This window comes from Pipistrellus hanaki, assembly GCF_964339955.1.
Source record: "Pipistrellus hanaki genome assembly, chromosome: 4".
NCBI lineage: Eukaryota > Metazoa > Chordata > Mammalia > Chiroptera > Vespertilionidae > Pipistrellus > Pipistrellus hanaki.
Window position 1 is genome coordinate 26,146,744 of NC_140506.1, and position 26,454 is coordinate 26,173,197.

General features: G+C 51.2%; 1 protein-coding gene across 1 annotated transcript in view; it reads right to left on the reverse strand.

Moving 5' to 3' along the window:
• Window positions 1-26,454, reverse strand: part of PLEKHG4B (pleckstrin homology and RhoGEF domain containing G4B) — a 67,686-nt gene that overhangs the window by 4,246 nt on the left and 36,986 nt on the right. The window contains exons 3-20 of the mRNA XM_084880589.1: window positions 25,256-26,360; window positions 22,913-23,104; window positions 22,235-22,358; window positions 19,363-19,456; window positions 17,032-17,118; window positions 15,042-15,158; window positions 14,578-14,676; window positions 12,894-13,036; window positions 12,269-12,407; window positions 10,917-11,033; window positions 9,252-9,973; window positions 7,226-7,478; window positions 6,092-6,181; window positions 5,785-6,015; window positions 3,475-3,645; window positions 2,677-2,857; window positions 1,354-1,470; window positions 931-1,158 (exon numbers count right to left, since the gene is read on the reverse strand). Coding sequence (XP_084736715.1) covers window positions 931-1,158; window positions 1,354-1,470; window positions 2,677-2,857; window positions 3,475-3,645; window positions 5,785-6,015; window positions 6,092-6,181; window positions 7,226-7,478; window positions 9,252-9,973; window positions 10,917-11,033; window positions 12,269-12,407; window positions 12,894-13,036; window positions 14,578-14,676; window positions 15,042-15,158; window positions 17,032-17,118; window positions 19,363-19,456; window positions 22,235-22,358; window positions 22,913-23,104; window positions 25,256-26,360 — 4,210 coding nt within the window. The remainder of the gene's footprint in view (window positions 1-930; window positions 1,159-1,353; window positions 1,471-2,676; window positions 2,858-3,474; window positions 3,646-5,784; window positions 6,016-6,091; window positions 6,182-7,225; window positions 7,479-9,251; window positions 9,974-10,916; window positions 11,034-12,268; window positions 12,408-12,893; window positions 13,037-14,577; window positions 14,677-15,041; window positions 15,159-17,031; window positions 17,119-19,362; window positions 19,457-22,234; window positions 22,359-22,912; window positions 23,105-25,255; window positions 26,361-26,454) is intronic.

The window sequence follows — 26,454 nt, forward strand, 5'->3', positions numbered from 1 at the left end:
GATCTGGTGGGTGGGTTGGGGGCAGGGGTCAGTCAAATGCTCCCTCCTCCTGAGATAGGCCCTTCCAAAGGCTCGCCTAGCACCCTGCGAACCACAATGTCCTTCCCAGCTGGTGGGATAGGTGCCTGTGTGACTGTGGCAAGTGTTCTCTCGGCCTTTCTAAGATTCCCCGGCTTCGGGGGTTCTTCACTTGCTGTGCTGACCACGCGACTTGGATTTTGGAGGAAAACCATCTGTCAGGCTCCCAAGGCCTTTTGCTGCACAGGCCTTGCCTACCTCGTCCTGCAAACCCCACCACCTTGGTCTCGTTCACACAGGGAGGCTGTGCACCATGTCCGGGGACACTCAGGGCAGTAACCAGGGCAGTTGCGGGGTTCACCTCATCTTTCTGCCTCTCAGGGTCACCGTTCTTTGTTGTCAGATGTTCTGTGTTTTGAAATCTCTCATTTCATATATTTCTCCTGGTTTGGTTTTGTCTGTGTGGTTTTTTAAAAAACATATTTTATTAATTTTTTTACAGAGAGGAAGAGATAAGGAGTTAGAAACATCGATGAGAGGATCATCGATCAGCTGCCTCTTGCATACCCTCTACTGGGGATGTGCCCGCAACCAAGGTACATGCCCTTGACTGGAATTGAACCTGGAACCTTTCAGTCCACAGGCCGATGCTCTATCCACTGAGCCAAACCAGTTTCAGCTATCTGTGTGGGTTTTTAAAATTTGTTTTGAATCTGTCCCCTGTTACTTCATTTTGGGTGGAAGTGAAAGGTTGGCTTTTTTTTTTTTCTTTTCTTTTAAGAAAAGAAACATTCTAATTTGCTTGAAAATGTTGGAAATCAAGCGAAACAAATGAATACATACACTGGCCCCAAACCACATCAGCCGTGAGAGGCTGGAGCGCAGGCGGCCACCGCGCACAAGTGCACTCACGTAGCGCGGGCTGGCTCCCCGTCTCCTGCTCCGGCTCGTCCTCCTCGATGCAGGCGTGGACGTCGTGCGGCCAGGGCCAGTGGGCTTGGCCGGGGGACACGTGCAGGGCGGCAGAGGACTGGCTGCTGGAGGAGGAGGTGCTGCTGTCTGAGATGGTGGAGTGCGGCCTCTTGAAGGGCGTGGGGTGGTTACAGGCAGGCACAGCTGTGGAAACATGGGCCCTTGACTCTGGAAGGAGACAGGAAGCAAGCTGTCGGCCCCTGCTTCAGAAGTGCAGACTGGACGCCAGTACCGGTCAGGGCCCTCAGGAAGACTGGTCAGATCTTCTGGCTGCAGCAGCCGCCCTGCTAAGTGCCGCCCTGGCGCTCTGGGGCCTGGGTTCCAGCTGGCAGGGCGGAGTGGGGAGGGCTGGGACCACCTTACCTGTCCCATTCATGTTGTACTCAGCAGCTTGGTCACTCAGGGCTGCGCCGCTGGGCTTGACGTCCAGGAACGGTGTCCTGCCCAGCTCCACAGGCACGATTTCTTGCATTCTGAGTTCTGAAATAGAAGAATGTAGGAGACTTCTCCAAGCAACTCCTTGGGTTTAATACCACCCTTGGTAGTGTTCTGTACCCAACACCCTCAGTTCAGACCCAGCTCCCCAGAGTGATGCTGGGCGGCCAAGCGGCCTCACGTGGCCTCTCCCAGAGAATACGGGGTGACAGAGGCCTCCAGGAGGCACATGGCCACGAGAAGGACACACTGACAGATATATGTGTGTCTTTGAATACTGAGAGGAGACCTACGCATAGGGTAAGAGTATAATAATGAATTACTTCTTGGTAAAACTAAAAAAGAAAGATAACCATTATAGTGGGTGGGAGGATGTAGAGGGAATGGCAGGAGCAGAGGAGACTGGGGAGAGGAGATAGGGGATCCAGCCATGGGCCTCCTGCTCCTTTAAGGTCTGGATCCACTCCGAGGGGATCGAGGTGCCACTAGGCACCCTGAGCAGAGCTGCCTTGTGCAGCGTGAGCACATGTAAATGTGCATGTGCGCACGCACACACATGAGTAGGTGCATGTATGAGTGCACACATGTGTGCATGTGTGTGCACATGTGTGCAGGGGTGATCTATGCTTCGAAGGAGATGACAGCGGGGGGCTTTGGAGCATCTCTGTGATAGGATAAGGCTCTGGGCATGATACAGCTACTGAGGGGACAGGTGGTGGTGTTAGCTATTTGGACATTAGAGCCTGTAGGGTTCCTCAGCCATGCAGGGTCTGAGCTGCCACAGGAAGGCCAGGGTCGCTATGAAGATGGTACTAATAGTGGCCAGACTGCATGAATGGCTACTTGTGAGTGTAGACAGAGGTGCCCCAGTGACTAAATAAGTGCAGAAGAGGGAACAAAGGGGTGATATTGAGAAGGAAGAAACCTGGTGGGGATCCCAGCAGAAGGGAAAAGGTGCCTATTGAGGAGGGGCCCTCATGGGCGGGGAGACCACAGGTTGACCATCATCCCAGCACCCAGTCAGGAGGCCTTGACAAGCCGGACAGGGTAGACAGCTGACCTCCATGGGCCTGAGGGGTCGGGGAGTCTGACTATGAGGAACTACAATGCAGGGTATTGTTTGTATTTGTTTTAAGGAGAAATAAGTGTTGTGTGCTGATGGGATGGGTCCAGGCCTTTCCTGGTAAATGGTGCTGCCTGCAGGTCTCCCGCCCTCCACCCTCTCCCACTCTCTCAAGCCCCCTCGCCCACCTCTGTTCCTCAGAACCTGCCGCCACAGGATCTTCCCTATCACATCGGTCCACATGGTCTTGACCTCCGGAGAGCTCGCCTGGAGAATGTAGGAGTCCTGGGACTTCCGTCGCCTGCGGAACCAGATCTCAAATTTCACACCACCGTCTCCAACGGTCTCCGTCAAGCCGATGTCAGCCATCTGCAGTCACAGTGTGGGAGGGAACCTCAGAGACGCCCTCGGAGCAACTGACCCCTTTCGGGCTGACACTTGACCCCAAGGCCTCTTCACCAGGATACCAAACGATGAGGCCAAGGCCGGGTGGGGGCCAGCTCTGGACAGGATGGATCGTTTTCACCCCATCCACACTGGCTCCCTCTTGAGGCCTCAGTTTTCCCACCAGAGAAATGGGGACAATATTGGAAGGTCTTGGCGGTCACACACCGGGTGGGATCTCACAACCATCCCACCTCTGACATGTTCCTCATGTCAGGCAGGTAAGGGGTTATGGGTTTGGGCTCCTCCCAGGAGTCCCCAAAGCTCTTAACTCTCAGGGCCTCCTCTAGGGGCAAAGGGGCCATCCTGAGACCCACCAAGGGGAGGGCTTCTCTGGTGTTTGTTTTTATCAAAATCCAAAATGAAGAGACTGAGGAGACACTGTTCTCCAGCCACTGAACCAGTACCCAGAAAGCCTGAAAGCTTTGGGAGTCACACGATTTCAAAATTCACTCAAGAACCATCGGAAAGAACACATACTGTGAAGACAAGCAGGGACCAGCCCAATGACAGCGGCATGAGGCACAAGGCGGGCACATTACCTTGAAGGACTGCTTGTATGTGTAGATGTCGTAGCTTCCATCCACCTTCCTGGTCTTGCTGAACAAGATGAGATCTTCGAAAAGGAAGACATGCCTCAGGTACTTCTTTCTTCCACAGTAAACGATGAACTCATCCCGGCATCTCAGTTGCCCCTGCTCCTTCAGATTCACCTGTGGACAGAGCAAGCAAGGCTCCCTCAGGGACCACTGGGTTCGATCCGAGCCCACACTGACCTCTGGAGGCGGGTGGGGGGCTGAAGGCCAAAGATCCACTCAGTCACCCCGATGTAAGGAGGCCTCCACAAAACCCCGTGAGGACAGGGGGCGGAGCTTCCCGTTGTGAACACATGAAGGCGAGGAGATGCTCCACACCCTCCCCCCACGCCTTGCCCTGAGCACCTCTTCCGTCTCGCTGTTCCTGAAATGTACCCTTTATAATAAACTGGTGATCCAGGAAGGGAGCTATTTCCCTAGTCGTAGCAAATTAATGGGACCCAGGAATGGTCGTGGGACCCTCCCGTCTGCCGCTGGTTGGTCAGAGAAGAACAGGTGACAGCCTGGACTTGTGATCGGCATATGAAGTGGGAAGGAGTCTCTTGGTCTCAGCCTGTGGGTCTACATCATCGAAGGGTAGGTAGTTTCAGAAGTGCATTGAATTACAGGATACCCAGCTGGTCCCAAAAATTGCTTGGATGTGTGGGAGAAACCCCACATTGGAACTGGGTGCAGAACCCTCCTGGTCGGGTCCCCTCGTGCCCACATTCATGTTCATATGCATGGATGTTACAGTGCAAGCCCCTGCCTTCAATTTTACTCAACTTTCCACTTCAAAGCCCTTTTCTTCATTAAAAAAATAATGTTTCCACTGATGTTAGAGAGGGAGAGAAACATTGATGTGAGAGAGAAACATCAATTGGCTGCTTCCTGCATGCCTGCTACTGGTTATGGAGCCCTCAACCCGGGCATGTGCCCTAACCGGGAACTGAACTGCAAACCTCATGATGCATGCATTGGCTCAACCAATGGAGCCACACTGTCCAGGGCAGCCCTTTTGTTCATGTTAACAGAAAACCCCTTGTTGAAGTGCCGGAGTCTCATTCATTGTGTATAAATGCCCAACCTGGTGGCCCCAGGAGTTACCACACCTGAGCTGTCCCACACCATGGAAATCCCTCTGAGCTGATACTCGGGGGTGTACCTGCTGTGCCCCAGCCAGGCTAGCACTCTTTGTGGATGGATCCCAATGACAGACAACACAGCGATGTCTCTCCTATGACTTTCCCTCCGTGTATGGCCCTGTCCTGGGTGATGCCTGAGGATGCTGCATGGATCCTAGTCATCCCATTTGCTGAGCTGAGCGCACTGGGAGAGTTTGAGGGACTGTGGGTTCTTGTTGATGATCCTATGGTTTGTTGCTCTGTTGTCCTCTTGAAACTCCTTTGTAAAATAATTATCTTTCTTGCCCTGGCTGGTTTGGCCCAGTGGATAGAGCGTCAGCCTGCAGACTAAAGGGTCCTGGGTTCAATTCCGGTCAAGGGCATATGCCCAGGGTTGCGGGCTCAATCCCTAGTGTGGGGCGTGCAGGAGGCAGCTGATCAATGATTCTCTCATCAATGATGTTTCTATCTCTCTCTTCCTCTCCTTTCTCTCTGAAATCAATAAAAAAAATTTATCTTTCTTGTTAAAAAGTATTACAGATGTCCCCCTTCCCCCCAATTGACTCCTACTTCCCAATCCCACCCTCTGCCCAGGCCTTCACCGCACTATTGTCTGTGTCCACAGGTTAGAATGTTGCTCTTAGCAAGGTGCCCGCATTTTCACTGTCATCTGGAAATTCTTCAGCTGTCCATATGACCACCAGAGACAAGGAATCCTGACTCACTGGGAGTCTCCTCTTCCTGCCCAGGTGGTCCTGCCATGCCAAGGTGTGGGGATGTGGATGCCGGGCCTCGGCTCCCTAGTAGAGACCAGCCCACACATGGCCAGGCCAGGTCTCAAGCCCAATGGCCCAACTCAACTTTCATGCATCCAGGTGTTTTCAAATAGCCCTGGTGCCTACAGTGTGCAGCCCTTGGAGCCCACCTGATCTCACACCCTACAGCTGCTGCTCCAAAACTGGACCCTGAGCTCCTCTCCACGCCCCTCTTACCTTGGCAGCTGGGAGCGGGGGGGTTGCATGTGTGGGGGGATCTAAGCTTCAGGGACATCCCTAAAGAAAAGTTCTGTGCTCCTGACCCCAGGCATGACCTTCCCCTTGATCAACCCAGAGCCCCGAACCACCAGAGCCTGTTGGGGCCTCGGGGCACGCACGTGGCAGCGGCGAACGGCATCCAGGGCCAGCAGATCGTTGCCATGGCGCAGCTGGAAGCGGACCATGTCCTCCGCGGCCTTCAGCTCCGCCAGCTCCTGCTCGTGGGCGGGGCAGCGCCCGGCTTCCTTGACCAGGTCCTGCAGCAGCAGGGCGTACTTGCCCATGCGCTGCACAGGCTTCAGCAGGTAGGAGGCCAGGTCCATCTTGTCGCCCAGCGCCTGCTGCTTGTCCTGCAAGGGCCGGGGGACAGGGTCAGTTTGGGCCAGGCCAGGGGTGGTGCAGAAGGCTGGCGGGCTGGGGGATGACCTTGAAGAAGGTGAGACCGTGGCTGCAGAGCAGGGCATCCGACTGGGGCTTGTTCTTGCTGTAGAGCGCGTACATGCCAAACTGTTCTTCCTGCAAAGGGGAGGGATGATGCACGTGAGCGGGGCTCTGGCCAGAGCCTGGGCCGCGGCCCCAGCCTGCAGCACATTCTTAACACGGTCATGAGAAAAGGTGCCACATTGGGGCCACCTCGGCCTCCCCTGCATGGTGGGTGCTCTTGGGGGCAATGCCAGAGTCCTGGGTGGGACTTAATACAGAATTCGGGGGAAGAGGCGTGAGGAGCACTCACAGGGCGGGCAGGGAGGAGCATGGGTGTGCTGAAGTTTTTGTTAATGGTCACGATTCTTACAAATTTTAAACATTACACAAGTTGCACCTTATGGCTAAACGTGCCCTTTCAAAAACAGCTGAAAAGACATACTGTGGACTTTCTGTCATCCTGGTGTTTCTGGTGGTCACTGAGATCTAACACCACCGAGGCACACGTGCCGTCTGCCCAGGGCCCACACCTGTGCCTCGCAGCTACTTGTTGAAAGAATCTTCTTTTCAGGGCCAATTAATTATTTTATCAGGGACCCCAACAGGGAGCTCCTCCATATTCAAGGTGGAGAAGAGACCTAATACACAAAGAAAGGGCAGCTCTCCGCAGGTGATCTGTGCACCCCGACCAGATGCTCTCAAGACTGGGCAGGCTGGTCCTGGGGCCCGTCGGAAGGGGAGCTGGGTGGACCCTAGGCAGGAGGGTGTGAAGGGACCGGGGGCTTCTCCATGCAGGAAGCAAACTGATTTTGGGAGCTCCTTTCGGCTGATTAGGTGAGGAAGTGGGGCTGTGGACAGAATTACGTGGGCCGATGCAGACGAAGCCCCCAGCACCATGTGGCTTTCAACAAGGGTGCTGGCAGGGGACCTGGGAGTACCGTGTCTGTGCTGTCGGACTGACAGGCTTATGGTCTGCTCTGGGCGCCTGTGTATCGATGGGTCTTAGTGTGCTGCGGGGGACACATGTTCTAAGCCTGGACTGCAGGCTCCCGATGGCCTGGAACAAGGGTGGGCACTCCAGATCCCGCTGCTCCAAGGGCGAGCACTGGCTGCCCACCACCGAGGGGCGGGACTTACGTGTCTCAGGAACCCTCGGCCCGCGGCCAAGGGGCAGTGCCGGCAGCGCTCCAGCTCCGAGAGGAAGTGCCGCTGGTGGAAGTCGTAGAGCTTCTCCAAGTTCCCAAAGATGATGCCGCGCTTCCCTCGCAGGTCCGGCGGCAGGTCCGCCCTTTCCATCTCTGGAAAATAGTTGTCGACGACATATCCTAAGGACCTAACATACTCCCTCTCCGTGGAGATCATCTCGGCCATTATGTGCTGCAGGCGGCTGCTGGAAGACACAGAGAGCGGGCAGGATGCTGAGGGACGCACGTGGGTGCACGCACGGCAGATGCACGGCTCAGCATCTTCCAAAGTTTTCTGTCTTTGGCTGTGAGTAAGGTTAAGTGGGCCCCACGCCTGCGTCACGCCTGGCTCCCGGGAGCTGCTCCCCTGACGGAGAATGAAGAAAGGTAAGAGGTACAGGGGAGAGGTGTGTGTTCCCATGCTACTGGTCACGGCCTTTTCAAATGAAAATCCTTTAGGACAGTGGTCGGCAAACTGTGGCTCTTTGGCCCCTTGAGTTTTTAGCCAAGGCCAGCTTAGCAGTACCCTAATTAAGTTAATAACAATGCACCTACCTATATAGTTTAAGTTTAAAAAAATTTGACTCTCAAAAGACATTTCAATCGTTTACTGTTGATATTTGGCTCGGTTGACTAATGAGTTTGCCTACCACTGCTTTAGGAAATGGAAAAGGGGAGACTCGCAGGCTCCCTGAGTGAGTCCTACGGGTTCTCATTTCCAGGCAGCCTGATTAGTGCCTGCTTGGGCGGGGGGGACTGGGGTGTGGTTCCAGCAATAAGAAGACTTGACCCCCAGCAGCGAGCCCTGTGCAGGAAGGCTGAGCTGGAGATTTGTGAGAAAATGAGCTCCTGATGCACCCCGACTGCTAACCTATCAGAAGAAATTTCTGAAAAACAAAACAGCTTTAAACTGTAGTGACGTCCCACCCAGGGGCTGAGGAGAAGCAGCTGGAGCAGAAGATACCACAGCAGGGCCTGGGGCCCAGGCCAGTGAGGAGACAAAGTGTGTGTGTGGGGGAGACGGGAGATATCTCCTCCCACCCAGCCCAGGGCTGCTGGGGCTCCTTCTGTGTGGCGTGCTAGCACTTACGTGTCACCAATCAGCGGCACCAAAGGCCCTTCATCAGGGAAACCAGAAGAGGCCTGTGGTGGCCTGGCCACACCCCCTAATAGCAAGGCACACTGCTTTTCTCCCTACATGAGAGCATCCTATTGTCAACTCTCTTAAGTTACTTAATTCTAATACCTCTAATGGCGAATTCCTGCCACTTTATCTAAACAGTTAACAAAAAGTATCATTTTACAAACTTCTCAAAGATTAACACGTTAAAATGGACATCTATCTTCATTTGGGCAATACATACACCGGTACATACTTCTGACTGGGGCACTTAGAGGCTTTTTAAAAAGCACTTTTTAAGGTAATTTCTTCGTGTTGTGGGCTTGATTTGCTTATTGTAATTTTCTATAAATGGGCTCCGAGTAACTAGACTTGGCTGTTTAACCATTAAAGTGGGTGTGCCAGCCGAAACTGGTTTGGCTCAGTGGATGGAATGTTGGCCTGCGGACTGAAGGGTCCCAGGTTTGATTCCGGTCAAGATCATGTACCTTGGTTGCAGGCACATCCCCAGTAAGTGCAGGAGGCAGCTGATCGATGTTTCTCTCTCATTGATGTTTCTGACTCTATCTCTCTCCCTTCCTCTCTGTAAAAAAATCAATAAAATATATTTAAAAAAAATAAAATAAAGTGGGTGTGCCAGGTCACCACATGCCGTGAAGAAGAAGGCATTTTCAACGATTCTGTTCTGAGCACTGGAGGTAATCAACATCTTGCTTAAGGTCAAACACAAGTCTGCCTGGCCTGGACAGGTCAGGGCAGCCTGGAGGGATATCTATCTTGCAGAGCGAATGTAATGGCTTTGTGTTTCCAGATCCCCATGGACCACGAGGCCCCACGTCTGCAGGGGAGTCCACCTCACCTTCCTGCAGGCCTCCTCTTGTCCTCCTCGGAGGAGTGGATCCTGGAGGGAGAGGACAGGCTCCGGGTCCGAGTGACCAGGAGGCTTCTGGCATGTGGCCTCAGTGGGGGCTTCTTCTCTGAGGCCGCCTCCAGGCCTCTGACGCAGACCCCGGTGTGGGCTGGCCAGTGGGAATCCCTGGGGCTTCTGTCAAGCGGTGGAGCCTCTGAGCTGAGTGTTTTCTTCATCATTTTCTTCAGGGGATGTCTCCTGTGGTGGACGACGGGGATCTGGATGGGCTCAGAGGGGCAGGTGGAGTTGTCGTCTGGGGCACGTACACCTGAGTCCAGGCGCTCGCCATCCTGCCCGCAGAAAGAGACTTGTCCAGGGAGGCCGGAAAGCAGTTGTGCCCGCTCCCCAGAGCAGCTCTGAGGGGCAGCGAGGGGGGTCCAGGATGGCTCGCGGAGCCTCATCTCTGCCCCTTGAATGAGCTCAGGCTTCAAGGGTTCCTGGTCTGGAGGTGGGGCACTGGGGCCTGAGGTGGCCTCAAAAAGGGTTTCTTGGGGGCAGAGGTGCATCTGCTGGCACCGCAGCCACAAGGCGTGCCACTGCTCCAGCGCCTGCTGGCCGCCCAGGCCCAGCACCGCCATGGCATCCTGGGGGCAGCTCTTTAGATACTCGGCCACCAGCTCTGGGCCCAGGGGCTGCAGGCACTCACTGCTGTGCAGCATCCTTCTGTTCGCCTGTGCAGCAAAGGAGAGTGCAAGTCAGTACAGCGATGGACTTGCACAGCCCGATGGCTCCGCAGGCCCCACACAATAGTGTTCTGCTATCCAGGCATCCACATGGAGGAGCAGGGTGAGCCAGACAGCCAGAGCGAGAGGAACAGCCCTCTGCCTATGGGGGCAGCTGCCACCTGGACTCACCCAAGGGGCACACAAGTCCTCCCCAGCCCCCAGGGCACCATGACGGTGCTCCAGGACCAGGGGATGTCTGTGAAATCAGTTTTCCTCATCTCTGCCTGGTGTGGGGTCCCGAACCCCTGCCTCTGCCCTGCCCTGTGCTGGCCTCCCCTGTCCCCTCGGATCTGTCAAGAGGAGCTGTGCTCCCGGGGGCTGTAGCCCCGGGGTCCCCCATGGCTGGGCAATTCTAGGGTGCTATGAGGTCACAGGTGTGTGCTGTCCTGTGGCGATTATTTTGGGGTCCTTGGCAGTAAGTGGACTTTATAACTCAGTCGGTAAACAAGCAGAAGAGTCCACATGTCCATTTGGCCCGAGTGGACCAATATGTTAACTCCTCACAGGTCTCCTGAGAACCAGGGGCGTGGTCTGACAGGAGAGCTGGCCAGCTGTCCCAGCGCCTCGCCCACCCAGACCAGCAGGGGACAGCACTCACTAAATGTCCGAGGAGTAAAGGATCCAGCAGGCATGGGTCCCCGAGTGGAACTCCGCTGGGTCTCTTAGCGCTAGGCAGACCTGGGAGTGGCGGGCCCACTGGGCCAGCTCTCCCTCTGTCTGCTCCTGGCCGGCCGTGGCGCTCAGATACCCCCCTCCCTTTACCCCCCGCCGGTGTCCTGCACGGTGCCCTCTGTGCCCCTCCAGCTGTTCTCTTCCTTCAGCTGTTGTCCTTCCTGACAGCACTGCCGGAGCCCAAGGCATCAGCCATGAGCACAGGCTGGGCACTTACTGTGGGGTCTGGGAGCTGGGCTGCACCCACTGTTGGCAGCAGCTTCATGTTTTCCACAGGGAGCAGCTCCAAAGGGCTCAGCCACTTCTCGTGCTCTCGTTCAAACCATGCTTGGATCTGCACGGGAAAAGAAGATGTTACTTCCACACGTGGGAAGGAGTCCGGCTCCGAGACTGGGGAGGAGGAAGGAGGCATCCGGTGCCGCCCCAGGCTGGCTCCTGCGTTCCGACACGCCTTCTCCTGTCGCAAACCCAGCATCTCACTCCAACAGGTGAGTAGCTACATCCCAGGGAGGGCCACAACCAAGGCTCAAGTCTACAACTATTTTCACTGGAACTGGAAACTGAGATCACTGAAAAACAGATCCAGAACTTTCGCTGTTGAAACTTCTTACTACGCTAAACATACTCCCAGAAGCAGGCTTCAGGCTGGTGGTGCTGGGACAGCGGGGGCTGCCTGGGAGGGACAGCGGGGCCGATGGCAGCCCTGCCTGCACCTGACAGTGTGATGAGGTCCAGGTTTCCGTTTTAGAGACAAATCCCGAGGCAGTATCTCGTGCTTCAGACGGAACATGTCAGAGGGAAATGCTTCTTTCCCATTCACAGTTCTCACTGGTGAGCAATGCCAGGGACCCCTGGCTGTCAGGTGCCCGAGAAGAGAGGTCTGTTACTGAAAACAGTGGAATCACAGCCACTGTAACTCATAGCACAGGCTTTTGTGTGTGCGCTGACGCTGGCTGACTGGTCCCCTCCCTCCTGGAGCACTGACTGGCCCCTTCCTCGCAGATACTAGCTGACCTGGTTACCTCTCTCCTGGAGCACTGACCTGGCCCTCACTCTCCCAGATGCTGGTTGACCTGGTCCCCTCCCTCTCCGATGCTGGCTGACCTGGTCCCCTCCCTCCCCAATGCTGGTTAACCTGGTCCCCTCCCTCCCCGATGCTGGTTAACCTGGTCCCCTCCCTCCCCGATGCTGGCTGACCTGGTCCCCTCCCTCCCCGATGCTGGTTAACCTGGTCCCCTCCCTCCCCGATGCTGGCTGACCTGGTCCCCTCCCTCCCCGATGCTGGTTAACCTGGTCCCCTCCCTCCCCGATGCTGGCTAACCTGGTCCCCTTCCTCCCCGATGCTGGTTAACCTGGTCCCCTCCCTCCCCGATGCTGGTTAACCTGGTCCCCTCCCTCCCCGATGCTGGCTGACCTGGTCCCCTCCCTCCCCGATGCTGGCTAACCTGGTCCCCTTCCTCCCCGATGCTGGTTAACCTGGTCTCCTTCCTCCCCGATGCTGGTTAACCTGGTCCCCTCCCTCCCCGATGCTGGCTGACCTGGTCCCCTCCCTCCCCGATGCTGGCTGACCTGGCCACGCTCCTCCTGGAGTACCCTCAGTTCTCGCAGACCCTCCAGCTCCTGGAGACACCTGTTGGAGGTGAGGACCAGCCTGTGCACCTCTTCGTCCACTTGGTTGTACAGTTGGGAGGCAGCCTCAATGCTGTCTCTGGAAGAGAAGGCAGCTGTCTGGTGTCACGTCCTGATCACTGGTTTGTTCACAGGCCGTCCTCTTAGGAACATGCTGTTGGTGACAACCTACTTAAAACACATAACTGCACTCTTCTTGTGTCCTTCACGTCTGACACATGGAAGCCCCTGATGGGGCCCAGGGCCTGAGCAGCGGTGACACCTGCTAGCCAGATCCATGCAGGCACCTCAAGGTGGGACTGAAATGTGGGTGGAGGAAGCACTGGGTCAGGACCTCTGGCTGCTGAATCCCACTATAATGAGTTTTGTCTTCCCCCTGAGCATCCCAAGGACTCAGCTAGTTTTCCCTGGAGTCCCCGAATGAGACACGCTCTGGGCCAGTCAAGCCTGTCTGTCAGAGGAATGGAGGTCTGGGCCCCTTGGATGCTGCCTCCGACAGAGAGGGCTTTCTCTGTGGGGCAGAATGCTGTGCTTCACCCCAACGTGCCCCAGCGCTGACACTCACCGGCTGTCTTCACTGGTTCCTTGCTCCTTCCTCCTTAGCCGTGCCAGCACAGTCCCACCTTCCAGGCGGAGGGTGACCAGCAGTGCGTCTTCCAGGACTTGTTTCATTATGGCCTTGTGCTCACCGATTAACTCTGTGACCTCCTGCGGGGGTGGGAGAAATGTGTGTAAAACCCCCCTCCTCCAGGCAGTCCTCCCAGGTCTAACGTTGGGTAGGAATCGGATGTGAGCAATCAAGCTGAAGGCACAGTGGGGTGGCCACACCCACCACTCAGTGCTAGCAGGAGGGTGGATAGCAGATTCCAGAATTCTTACCCGGGGGAGGGAAGTCTGAGACTGAGACTCGTGGCAGGGCCAGAGGGAAACTGAAACTCAGCATAGAAGAACCTGGTGTCTGGAGGCACGCACACCCTGGGCAGCCACAAGGGGTCTCCAGGTTGTCACGGTCCCTTCTCTATGCGTTTGAGCTGTTTGTTCCCAGCAGCACTCACTCATGCCTTGCTGGCATGGCATCAAATGTGGTGGTGCTGTTTCTCTTTTTGGCAGGGTGGGGTTGTTTTGGTCATAAGGGGGAGGAAGTGATCTACCAAAAGGGATCTACAAATCCAAAGGGTTTGAGAATCTCTGCTATGGATGGCAGTGAAACCAAATATTAACTTTTTTTTTTTTTTAATATGTATTTTATTGATTTTTCACAGAGAGGAAAGGAGAGGGATGGAGAACTAGAAACATCAACCAGCTGCCTCCTGCACACCCCCCACCGGGGATGTGCCCACAACCAATGTACATGCCCTTGACTGGAATCAAACCCAGGACCTTTCAGTTGGCAGGCCGACGCTCTATCCACTGAGCCAAATTGTTTTCAGCCAAATATTAACTTTCAAGTTTTGGCTAAACTCCTATGTTTCTAATAAAATAAAATAAAATAAAATAAAATAAAATAAAATAAAATAAAATAAATAAAATAAAATAAAAAAATAAAATAAAATAAAATAAAATAATAAAATAAATAAAATAAAATAAAATAAAATAAAATAATAAAATAAAATAAAATAAAATAAAATAAAATAAAATAAATAAAATAAAAATAAAATAAAATAATAAAATAAAATAAAATAAAATAATAAAATAAAATAAAATAAAATAAATAAAATAAAATAATAAAATAAAATAAAATAAAATAATAAAATAAAATAAAGTAAAATAAAATAAAATAAAATAAATAAAATAAAATTAAAATAAAATAAAATAAAATAAAATAATAAAATAAAATAAAATAAAATAAAATAAATAAAATAAAATAATAAAATAAAATAAAATAAAATAATAAAATAAAATAAAGTAAAATAAAATAAAATAAAATAAAATAAATAAAATTAAATTAAAATTAAATAAAATAATAAAATAAAATAAAATAAAATAATAAAATAAAATAAAATAAAATAAAATAAAATAAATAAAATAAAATAATAATAAAATAAAATAAAATAAAATAAAATAAAATAATAAAATAAAATAAAATAATAAAATAAAATAAAATAAAATAAATAACATAAAATAAAATAATAAAATAAAATAAATAAAATAAATAAATAAATAAAATAAAATAAAAAAATAAAATTAAATAAAATTAAAATAAAATAAAATAAAATAAAATAAAATAAAACAAAACACCAAGGACTTACCTGAGCCGTGCATAGAGTCCTGTGGGTGTTCAGGTAGCTAACTAAATTTTGTAAGAAAGCAATGGCGTCCTGGCAGTTTGTGACAAAGGGCTCCAGTTTCTATTGTGGTTTGAGAGGATGAGACAAAAAAAGACACATTCCGTCAGACACCGAAGCAAGCAGCTGTGAGTCCCCATGTTTAAACTGATCCAGGTAGAAAGCCTGTCATGGTGTCACCAACTGACCCAGGTAGTAAGCCTGTCATGATGTCACCCAGTGACCCCTGGCTGTCTCGGAAGCTCAGGAGCAGCACCCTCCTCGTGCAGGGCTGGATTTTAGTGGCATTCTTAAGCCCGGGCAGCACAGTAGTTAGAAACAGACTACAAAGGCAACTGTGGAAGGTGAGGCCAGGGGTGGTGAGGCCCTTTCAGACTTGAGTGGAAATGTCCATCAGGAGAAGTCCCCCGGTGACTGTGGCTCCTTACCCGACGGAAGCAGATCCAGTCGCTGTGGCTGTAGGGGAAGGAGCCCTCGAGGTCTGCAGTCAGCTGGGAGCTGTCGACAAACTTGTGCAGGGCCTTCAGGGAGCCCACCACCTCGCACTGCCGGGAGAGGGAAACACCGCTGGTGGCTCCTTCCTGGGGGAACTGCTGTGGATGGGTTCCGCTATGCTGCCTGGCTGGTGGCACTAACGGACTGTGTGTGGTTGGATACAGGAATGAAGGGAAGAAGAAGAGAAAGGAGAGGGTAGCAAAGAGAAATGAAGTGCCCTTTAAGGAAAGACAAAAAAAGGGGGGGAGGGAGGGGGGAAAGGGCTGGGAAGGAAGCAAGGGCAAGATGATAAGGGGAGAAGGGAAAAGGCAGGAGGAGGAAAGTGAGGATGTGCTGTTTCTGGCATGGCAGAGTTGACCCTTTGCAGACAAAACCACACACTTTGGACAAAGTGCAATGACAACTGTCTGAAAGCTCTGAAGGGGGAACAAAGCCGGGCTTATTGTGAGCAACGGAAAGTGGACGAAGGAACCAGCATGGAGGGAGCATCCATTTTTATGGCTTTGGCGGGAAAGCAGGCTGCTAATGGTGCGACAAGAGTGGCTGAAGCTCTGATAGAAAACTGGCATCTTTCTGGCCCAAAGATGGGATGGGATGTGAAGATCAATCCTCACGAGGGAGAAAGCTGGGGAAAGGGAGCTCCAGAAGTCTGTGAACTCTGACCCAGAACCATGTGTACTCGGGGAGGACTTTGAGCAACTGAAGGCAAAATCCGAACTGACCTATGCAAGGGATGGTTTTCAGCTTGGGTCTAACCAAGTCAAATTCACACTAAAATAGCACTGTGTGGAGGTTTATAACAGCATCTAGATTCTACAACAGAATGTTCACAATGTCTAGAATACCATCCAAAAGTACGTGACACAAGAAGAATCAGGAACATGTGACTCATTCTCAAAGGAAAAGATAATCAACAGAGGCCAATACTGAGGAGACCCAGATGTTGAAATTACTAGACAAGCACTTTAAAGCAACTATTATAACTATGCTCAAAGATGTAAAGGAAAACCACTTGCAATTAATAAGAGGATAGGAAATCTCAGCAGAGATTATACTTAAAAACCCATTGGAAATTTTATAGCTGGAAAACACAATATTTGAATTTAAAAATTCAATAGATGGGATGAATAGCTGACTGGAGATGAGAATATGGAGTCAGTGATCTTTAAGATAAATCAGTGGAAACAATCTGATCTGAAGAAGAGAGAGAAAAAACATTTTAAAAACGACATTCTCAGAGACCTGAGATGACATCAGTGTGTGTAATTGAAACCCTAGAAAGAGAGGGTTGCCCTGATTAAGCAGAAAAAAACATTTCAAGAAATAATGACTGAAAACTATCTAACTTTGGTGATAGACATAAAATTTCAGCCATAGCTAATGGGATAAATATAATGAAAACCATACTTAGTCACATTATAGTCAATTTGCTGAAGAAAAAAGAGGGAAAATAGCCAGAGGAAAATGGCATTTCCAATAGATGAACAATTACCTGAAATACCATGTACTTTTCATCAGCAAATAGGAAGGCCAGAAAAAAAGAAAAAAAGAATAACATCTTTAAAGTGCTAGAAAAACAAACAAACAGAAAAACTACTATGAAGCCAAAAGTCCATATCTAGTGAAAATATCCTTCAAGAAAGAAAGCAAAGAAGTTTTCAAATAAAAGAGAAAGAAGCAAGAAAGATAAGGAAAGAAAGCAACTGAGGTAGAGAAGATCCAATTTTGAAAGTGTTCTGATGCTATGCTCTGTACGGCTCCAGCAAGAAGTGAAGGGCCAGAGACAGGGCTCCAGGCTCCTTTGTGGCTGAGACCAGAACTTACATAAATTCTTTCAAATGTTTATCTCATCTGGGTGCCTTAATATTTAACATTATGCATCACTCAAAGTCAGATCTAATGCTGAGGGTCTAAAACCATTACCTGAATTGCTGCATCCTTGTCAGGCCTGAATGCTGAATCTTTATCCACCAACAGCAAAATACTATGAATTATGGGTGGAGATATGTTCTGAAATAAGTAAAAATATTAATTAATTAATTAATTAATTAGAAAATAAAAATTAATTCTAATTTTTAACTTCACTGAGTTGATAGAATTGTCCAATTTTGATTGGTGCTACTTCCACTTTGATATTTTGCCAAAATATTTAGAATGCCTTTGCTCTAAGTGTAAATTAGTTGCCCTTATGAATTATTTAATGTATTCAGGTTTATTGGTTGTAATTTACATATAATAAAGTTCACCTTTTTTAGTGGACAGTTCTCTAAGTTTTGGTATAACTTACAGTCATGTAACCACCACCACTATGAAGATAAGGAACAGTTTAGCATCCTCCAAATTCCTTTACGCTCCTTTCTAGTCAAGATCCTTGGCCCCTGGATACCACTGCTCTGTTTCCTGTCTCAATAAATATACCTTTCCAAGTTATCAGATAAATGGGATCACACAAGTATTGGCTTCCTTCCCTTAGCATAGTGCACGAGGGTCTGGTAGCTCTCACAGGTCTTTCATGATTATATAGCTTTCTCCAACAAGCTACATGAAGCAAATGAAAGGATTTCTAGGAACTTTTGCTCAAAACTTCTGGTTACATTTTTCAAAATGTTTAATCAATGGTGACATTTTAGTTTGGTTTTGGAGGCAAAACAAAATAGCTTTTCTCTCAAGTTGCTATTAATATGGATGTTGACCTGATGTTATTACCCGAGGCATTCAACCACTAACTTCAGGGAAATGTATTTCTGAGTTATTAACACATGTTTTATTGTCCAGTTGGATTACAACCAACCAGTAAGTTCAGATTAATAATCTTTTAGCAAAATCAAAGGACTCAGAGGACATCGTAGGGTCATCAACATTTCCATTACATCTTTAAACAGAACTTTCTTTAAAATCTTTCTGGAAAGCAATCATCTATGTATTTTCTTAAAAAACTTTACTTGGCAATTTCTCCGTCTTTATACTGTTATATAAAATTGCATGTAAATACGGAAGGCCAGAATCTCAAAGGAATTTTCCCAGTCTTGGGCAGAATAAGAACACAAAACTGGATGACATCCTGGATTCTGACTTTTGAGCCCAACAGCTGGTTGACAGGGAATAAGAGCAAACAGATGATGTGCTTCTGAAATGTCTTACGGAAATTGAATGTTGGCACGTCAAACCTGTTGCTGTGTCAGAGGAGATAACTCAGGCTTCTCAGGAATGCAATGTGAACCTTTTTTGCAGAAAGCTAAGATTGAGCACGTACATCGCTCTGAAATGCAGACGTCATCCATCAGGTTTGCTACGAGATGTTTTCACAAAAGCTGGGTGGCCAGCAGCCTTGCTTCACCTCCCAGAATCTTCCTGGGTCAGGCCAGGAGCAGCACCAACGCCTAGATGCCCTGCTCCTTCTAATCTTCCATCCCGCTGCCTGGCCTCAGCTCTGGGCCGCGTGTCTCCAGCCTGGAGGTTCCCATCGTCTCCCCAGGTCTCTCCAGCCTGGCCTCACTGGCCCCAACACTTACACTCCGACCTCTGTCCCTGAGTCTTTACTGAGCAGAACTTCCATGTGGCATTGCTAAAGTTAAACTGGGTGAGAACAGCAGCCAGTTCTGTCTCTGCACCTTGAGCAGAGACAGAACACAGGACACTGATTTTGGCTCAGGGAGTAGCTAGGGCAGTGGAAAAGATTCCAGGAACCTCTGGCACCCCAGTCCCCAGCACAGTGCTTGGCACACAAAGGGCCCTGTGTACATATGTCTGAGGGAGCTGACGCTCTTTGGTTCCTGTCTAGCCCTGGGTACCTGGAACATCCCCGCAGTGCCTTTATTCCCATTTCAGGGACTCCCCAATCCTCTCTGGATTCTATTCATAAACCAGAACCAGGGTGGGGTCTTCCTGGGGGTGGGGACCGTGAACCTGCTGGACAACCTTTGTGAACCATCCCAGAGGCACCCCCAAGGTCCAGGGCATTCATCCTCACAGCAAGTGGCAGCCACCCCTCCATGCCCCATCCTGTCTGGTCTGTACCCTGATGTAGCAGATGTTAGATACAGCGCTATGAGAGGAAGGGGTAGCTGCCATTCCTGCGGAGACAGAACATGACACCACAAGGCCTGCACAGGCTGATCCTGCTCGTTCTGCTGTCAAGGTTTGCAGTCAGGACCAGGGGATGGGCCTGACACAACTTCCAAGAGGGCTCTGTGCCCACAGCCCACTCAGCCCTGAGACACTCGGGCACCGAGAATGGGAGTGACCCCAACTCACCTGCAGAGCTGCCAGGGCCTGGGAGAGGGCAGGGACAGCTGGACTCCTGCGTGTGTCCACCAGGATGACCAGCCCCAGGTCCCGCACCTCCTTCCTGGAGAGAGAAAGACAGATGGTGTTAACCACTGCAGGTTAAGTCTCTTCCCGGGTGTGTTTCTCCATCTCTCAGTGAGACGTTCTCACCTAGATCCCCCCGTCTTTAGAACTCAAAAGTGTTGACTTTACACACATCACTCTCTGCCTTCCATGAAATCAAGCTGCTCATCAGTTGGAAGCAGGCAACAGGCCTCATGTCCATCTGCATCTCCAGGCAAGGGGAGCTGCTGAAGTCTCAGAACTGCCTTCCCACCATTGCTCCGGCTTTTCCTGCCACTGCACGTTGAGGTCAGCATGCTCTTCTGGCCCAGGGGGACCTTTCCCCTTTGCACTGTCTCTGGTCCTCACTCTCCTGCCTCGCTCAGTGCCACCAGAAGGTGACCGACTGCCCTGGGGCTGTGTGTGCTCTTTATTTTACCTAGATAGCCGTCCTCTTCCTTATCTGCACTCACCCTCCTCCGGGACACAGCACGTGGGGAAGCCTCCTCCCTTGCTGGAATGCAGCTCCTTCCCAGGACTTGTCTTATGCCAGGAGCTGCGGTAAACTGGGCTCCCGTGTGTGTCTCCTTGAAGGCAGGAACCATCTTCTATTCTCTTTTGTATTTCCAGGTAAGTGTGGCTGGCTGGATAGCTTCCTTCATTGCACAGGTCGGATGAATGACAACCAACATTCTTCCTAATTTTAAGATTTCTGTGTATCTAAGAGTCTGATGGTGGTGCATTTATAAGGCACACCCTCTGAACAAATGCTCCTTGGAACACACCTGCAGTAACAGGATACTGCTGGGTGCTTTTCCTAACAATGCTGGCACCTCAGGTACCTCATTCAGAGAGCTGAAGGCAGGTGCCACGTCCCACGATGGTGAGTGGATTTCGGCTTCTCAAGGGGTAATACTCAACTGAGATGCTAACAAAATTATAACGCTTACAGGGAAATAACCAGCCAAACCAGGGGCCCCAGAACAAGTTTGTCCTGGTGCTTTAGGACTGTTCCCTAACAGAGGCTCTCTCTCAGAGCGCTGTGAGCTGGTGGGGATGCCTTCTCTGATGAGGAGACGTGGGCTGCCTGAATTTTCAGAGGCAAGGCAGGCAAAGCAGAGGGCTCAGTTTCCAGGTTCAAGTTCTGGCCCTGTTGACCCCATAAGTACCCTTGGCCTCAACTCACAGATGCTTCATTACAAACGGAGAACACAGCACCGCCCGCCAGCTTTGCGAGGCTAAGGATTCCACAAGGCGGGCACTCCCAAAGCGCACAGCTCTCCACTGCGGCTCCCGTTAAAGAAGCTTCCGTTAACAGAAAGCATCGTTTCCTGAAGGCATTGACAGTGTTTACCTGAAGCTTACAAGGAATAAACTAAGGTGAGAGGAAAACTATTCTCTTTTTTCAGTGTAGTTTCAATATATATTGAAATCTGTGCTGAAGGACAATTTGAAATCCCAGTCTTGCCCGAAAGGCAGTGAAACTAGTGCCCTGCAGATAACGGGGAACCTGCTCCATGCAAGGAGTGTTAGGGAGAATATTTTACTTCTTTTTTCCACCTTAATGTTCCCACACTGATCCTACCTATGCTGTTTAAGAAATTAAAATAGAAAGCGATACACTGCAAAGAACATGAGATGTGCTCACATCATGTGATATGATAGTGCATCATGGAACATGTTCTCACATCACATGGCTGTGTGCCACATAACATGTGTCCACACAAGCTCACATGTGTATCACATGACATGCTCTCATATGCGATCACATGGCATGATGTGTGCTATGTGACTGCCGTGATGTGAGGTGGTGGAAGACGATACTCTGGATTCAGTCCAGGTACTTCAGAGAGATTATTTCTAAGCCTCTGACAGGCCTCTGGGGCAGCTGTCACCATCCTGCTTTACTCTCAGCCAGGATTTGGAGATGGGCCGTGTGCCTTTATGACTGAGCCCATCCTCCTCCGGGGGTGCTTCCACCCGGCACCGTGGTGGGGGGAGGGGATGTGTGGCCTGGCAGCCGTGAGGACTATTCAAAGTGTGTTGGCATCTGATGAAATCGGGGAAGCAGGGCCTAAATAACGCACTTTAACCACCCTGAGCTCTAGCTCTACCATCTCTGTCCTTGGTCCATGGACAGACCCGAAATCACCGCCCCGGAGAAGGCCTCCAACAGGCTGCTCTCCAGGCAGACTGCTCCACACTGCGACCTTCCGAAGGACCCAGGAGGCCTGTCCTCTGAGAGTACTGCCAGGAGGGTGAGTCTCTCTTGAGGAGCTGGCACACTTCTTTCTGGCCTTTGGCACTGCCCGCTGAACACAAGGCTCCCTTAGATAAGTCGTTCTTTCCTCCTTCCTAGTGCCAGGGTCTACTTATGTGAATGATTGCTTCACTCATTATTCTAAATATTATCTTCATATCAGTTGATATCTCTATCCAAGGCCACTTCAAGTATGCTTTAGAAAGAGGTGAAGTATAAAACATGTAAGTAAGGAATGCTGAACAATGCAGAGCGACACAGAATTCAGGGCTTGAGTGTGTGACAGAGCCTCAGTTCAGAGGGCAGAGGGCAGGGTGAGCAGAGGGGATGATGTGTCAGGGAGGGGTGGAGGAATATGGAAGATGGGGTGGCGAAGAGAGGAGCCAGGCAGCAGGAGACTGAGAGGCAGGTGGGAGTGTGCTATCCAGGTCACAAGGGTCCCGGAGGTGACAGACCAAAACACTTGCATGAGGAGGCACACTTGCATGGGTTTATCCCCAAAGGGGTGTGAAAGGTGGAAACTCAGCTCAGTCCCACCTGGGGATGCCATGGAGGTACTTCAGCAGGCGGGTCAGCTCGGCACTGGACACGTGTTGGCTGGACCAGAGTGGGTCTCTTGTGCAGACCTGCACTACCGCTCTCCCCTGGCGGTCCCGGGTCCCTGCAGGAATAGAGGGCACTGTGAAAGGAGGCAGCCCCTGTGGGGGCACACATGTCTTCAGGCTTGAGAAATAATGAGCTCGGGTCTGCAAACTGTTATTGGCTTAGATGTGAGATCGTCCAGAAGAGGAGAGCCTGGCCCCCACCTGGGCAGGTAAAGGCCATGTGCACCTGAGAGAGTGATGGCCACTGTTATCATCTGGATGTTCATGTTCCCCCGAATCCATATGCTCCAATCCTAAGCCTGATTTGATGGTATTAGGAAGTAGGCCTTTAGGAGGTGCTTCCATGATGAGGGTGGGGCCCTCGTGAGTGGGATTAGTGCTCTTAAAAGAGACCCCACACGGCTCCCTGGCCCTCCTACCACACGAGGATAGCGTGAAAATAGCCCGGCCATGAACCAGGAAGAGGTCCTTCACCAGAACCTGATGTTGGCACCTTGATCTTTGACTTTCAGCCTCCAGAACTGTATGAAATAAATTTCTGTTTTCATAAGCTACCCGGTCTGTGGCATTTGTTATCGCAGCCCAAACGGAGTAAGGCAGCCGTGCTCACCTGGGAGGGTGACGGCCCCCGACTGCAGCAGCTCCGGGCTGATCTCCAGCACCTGCCGGGGCACATGGCCGGGCAGGTCTCCTGTGCCGGGGGGCTGTCCCTCACCCTCGGAACACAGCAGCTCAGCGAGCAGGTCAGGACACCTGCGGGGGTCATGTCCTCGGAGGCTGCGGTCACCTGTGTGGACACCGGCTGGACAACAGAAAGAGACCTGGTCACAGATGAAGAACTGCTCTGGCTTGAAGGGTAGATGCTCAGCTTGCTACAAACGTGAGGATAAAAACGTGCGTGGAAACAGTGGGTTTCCATGAGAACTTGCCCCATTTCTGGTGGGAACAGAGGCGTACCACACCATCTGGGACAGGTGTGCCCCTGAGAAGCGGGGCGTAAGGAAACATGTGCAGTTAAGTATTTCAGTTCCGCCGGGAGTGCTCACTGCCTGAGGACCTCAGGGAGAAGCATTTTATGCTGGATGTTGTCCTCCTCATTTATTGTGTAACACAGGCTTTTCTTTCCTGTCCCTAAGCCTCGTCCATCACTTCCTTCAGGGCTAACATCAGGTAACTGTGCACAGCTTGCTCACTAGAGCTGGGCCTGAGAAGTCCACGGCATTCCTTTGTACATACAGTATTTTAAAAAAGCTTTGCTGAGATGTGTTTTACATATCATAAAGTTCATCCACTTCACGTGTATACAATTCAGAGACACTTTACCAAGTGTGCAACCATCATCATAAATCAGTTTTAGAACGTTCTTGTCCCTTGAAAAATGCCCATTTATGATAAACCTCCTCTCCCACTGCAACTCCAGGCCCCCACCTATCCACCTTCTGTCTGTACATCTACCTGTTCTGGACCTTTCATATAAATGGGACCAAACACGATGTGGTCTCTTACCTGGCTGCTCTCAGTTAGCAGAAGTGTTTGTGAGGTTCGCCGATGATGTTGCCTGTGCCAGAGCCTCATTCTTTCCCATGTGGGTCTCACTCCACTGCTTGATGGACAAATTTTGTCTATCCCTCCACTAGCTGAAGGACTCCAATTGCACAGTGTGAATTTTTCATGTATGCTTACATATTCTAGGACACATCATTGGCCAAGGGTAAGACTAATTCTGCATCAAACGCCAAGCTTTCTCACATGGACAAGGGGAGAAGACATTACATTCATGTGTGCCTTTTCTCTCCAAGGAGTCTCTGGATCGTGAGTAGACAATGCCCACTAGGCCCGAGAGAAATGACTGTACTTGAGAATACCACATGTCTGATCATGAGGCCGTGAATCTTCCTAGATGTGCTACTCTACACCCAGGAGTCAACTGGCCCCGTTTCTGCCCGGCTGTGCTGGGTTGTTTAAACTAAACCTGCCGCCTTCGTGATTGTGTGACAGCATGTTTGTCGTCAGATGTCTGTGACCCTCGCTACACCACTACTGTATTTATTGTATGGGACGGCTAGCACTGAACCTGCTGAGGACTTCAGCATGCTTATATATATTTTTTGCTTCTTTCCAAAGTCATTATTTTTGTTCTTCACAGAACATTATACAAAAATAAATAAAAGAAAGAAAATAGCTGAAATATTTGACTTAGGAATATGTTGCCATTCTTTCCTTATCTTTCTTTATGCACCTCACTCACTCCTCTATATAATTATTTTCCCTCCAGAACCTAAGGAAAAGTACTCCAGGAATTGGATGCTCAGAAACTTACTGAGGGCCTTCCAGTGAGTGTAATTAAAGAACATAAAGACATCGACCTGGTGCCATTAAAAAATGAACAGTACACCTGATTTACCTACACGGACAAGTATTAACGCAATGTTGGGGTGTACGGTGACCTCAAAAGCATGCGTCTCCTCCCAGACCTGGGAATGTGACCTTCTTTGGAAGAGGGTCTTCCAGATGTGAATACATAGAGTTCAGGGTGGGTCCTAAATCCAATGACAAGTGTCTTCATATGAGAAAGGAGAAGGTCGTTTGAGGCATGGACAGACAGACAGGGGGAAGAGCCAGGCGTGTGCCCACAAGCCCAGGATGCCTGGACCCCCAGCAGCGGAAAAAGCAGAAAGCACCCTCGCTTAGAGCCTGTGGGTCTGTGAAGCCAGACCTTTAGCCTCCAGACGGTGGAGGGATGCGTTTCTGTATCCTGAACTACCACGTTGATGGTACTTGGTGTAGCAGCCCCAGGAAAGGAACACCTGTGAGCATTATTTTCAACAGTCACTATGGATATGGAGACAGGCTTCTACTAAACCAAGTGACCGAACGACATGGGTAGGGCACGAGAGGGGAGGGGAGGAAAGCAGGGAGAAAGTGGACAGTGGGGGAGGGGAGAAGAGTTTACCTTCCTCTTTGGTGCAGCCAGAGGGGTGGCTGGAGCCCAAGTCTCTGGTCCCCAAAGCCTGTCCTCCTAGGTGACCTCGGGGTCCGGCGCTGGCCGAATGGGGGGCATCACCTCGGGAGCTCCTGAGGGATCGGTCCCAGGACTGAGACCTCCTGGGAAGGGTCCTCCCAGCGGCGCTCGGACAGCTCTGCCGTCTCCGGATCCCTTGGCGTTCTCCCTGGGGGCCAGGGGTTTCTTTCTGGGGCTGGCTGGACGCCGGCCCGGCCCTCTTGCTCCGGGTGCCACAGGCATCATCCACGAGGGACTCCTCCTCGGAGCTGGAGCCCAGGGGCATGGGGTTCTGAAGGGCCTCCATGTAGGAATTCCTGAACCAGCGTCTGGCCTCCACGGTGGCGGCGGGGGCCCCAGGCGGCCGCCTGCTGGAGCTCAGGCTGCCTGCATCCTCGGGGGAGGTGAGGGCCTGGGGGCTATCCTGCTTGTCCATGGGGTCCAGTCTCCCTCCTGGTCCTTTAGGGCTTGCACGGGGCTCCCATGGGCCGATGTCAGAGCTCCTGGGGCTTTCGCACTCAGCTCTTCTCAGAGAAGGAAGGTGGCCAGGCCGGTCACTGTCCTCGGGCCCCCCGCCGTGGGGCAGGGTCTGAGTGTCGCTGGCCATGGCCGGCGCCGGGGCCTCGGAGGCACAGCTGGGTGGCCGCTCAGGCCCAGGACGGCTGGGGCAGTGGGGCAGGACTCTTCCGCCGACGGGCACAAACACAGGGGCAGTGACGTTGCTCCATGGGGTGCGGTAGACAGCAGAGCCTGAGGTCAGCAAGCAGTTTTTCAAGAGGACGCTGTTGCGTTCCCTGTTCACCCGGTCCAGGAACTCTCCTGTGAAGACACAGCCGTACATGGCCTCAGGCACAGCCACTTCCTCGGAGCCTCGTCCCAGCCGGGAGAGGCATTTTAAGACCAGTCTGGCGGACTGCGTCCCCGCCGGTGCGACCTGCAGGTAGAAGTCGCCGGGCCTGAGCCTCACTCCGCGCAGGGATGCCAGCTGCACCACCACCTTCCCGTGGACGCACAGCGGCCAGCCTTCGTGGAAGAACACAAGCCCTGTGTACCTGGCCTGGGGCAAGAACGGGAGGGAGGTTAGAGGCATGGAACCTGTCAGGACCCTGGTCTCCATTCAGCAGGGAGAGTGACCACCGCCCCCTTGCACC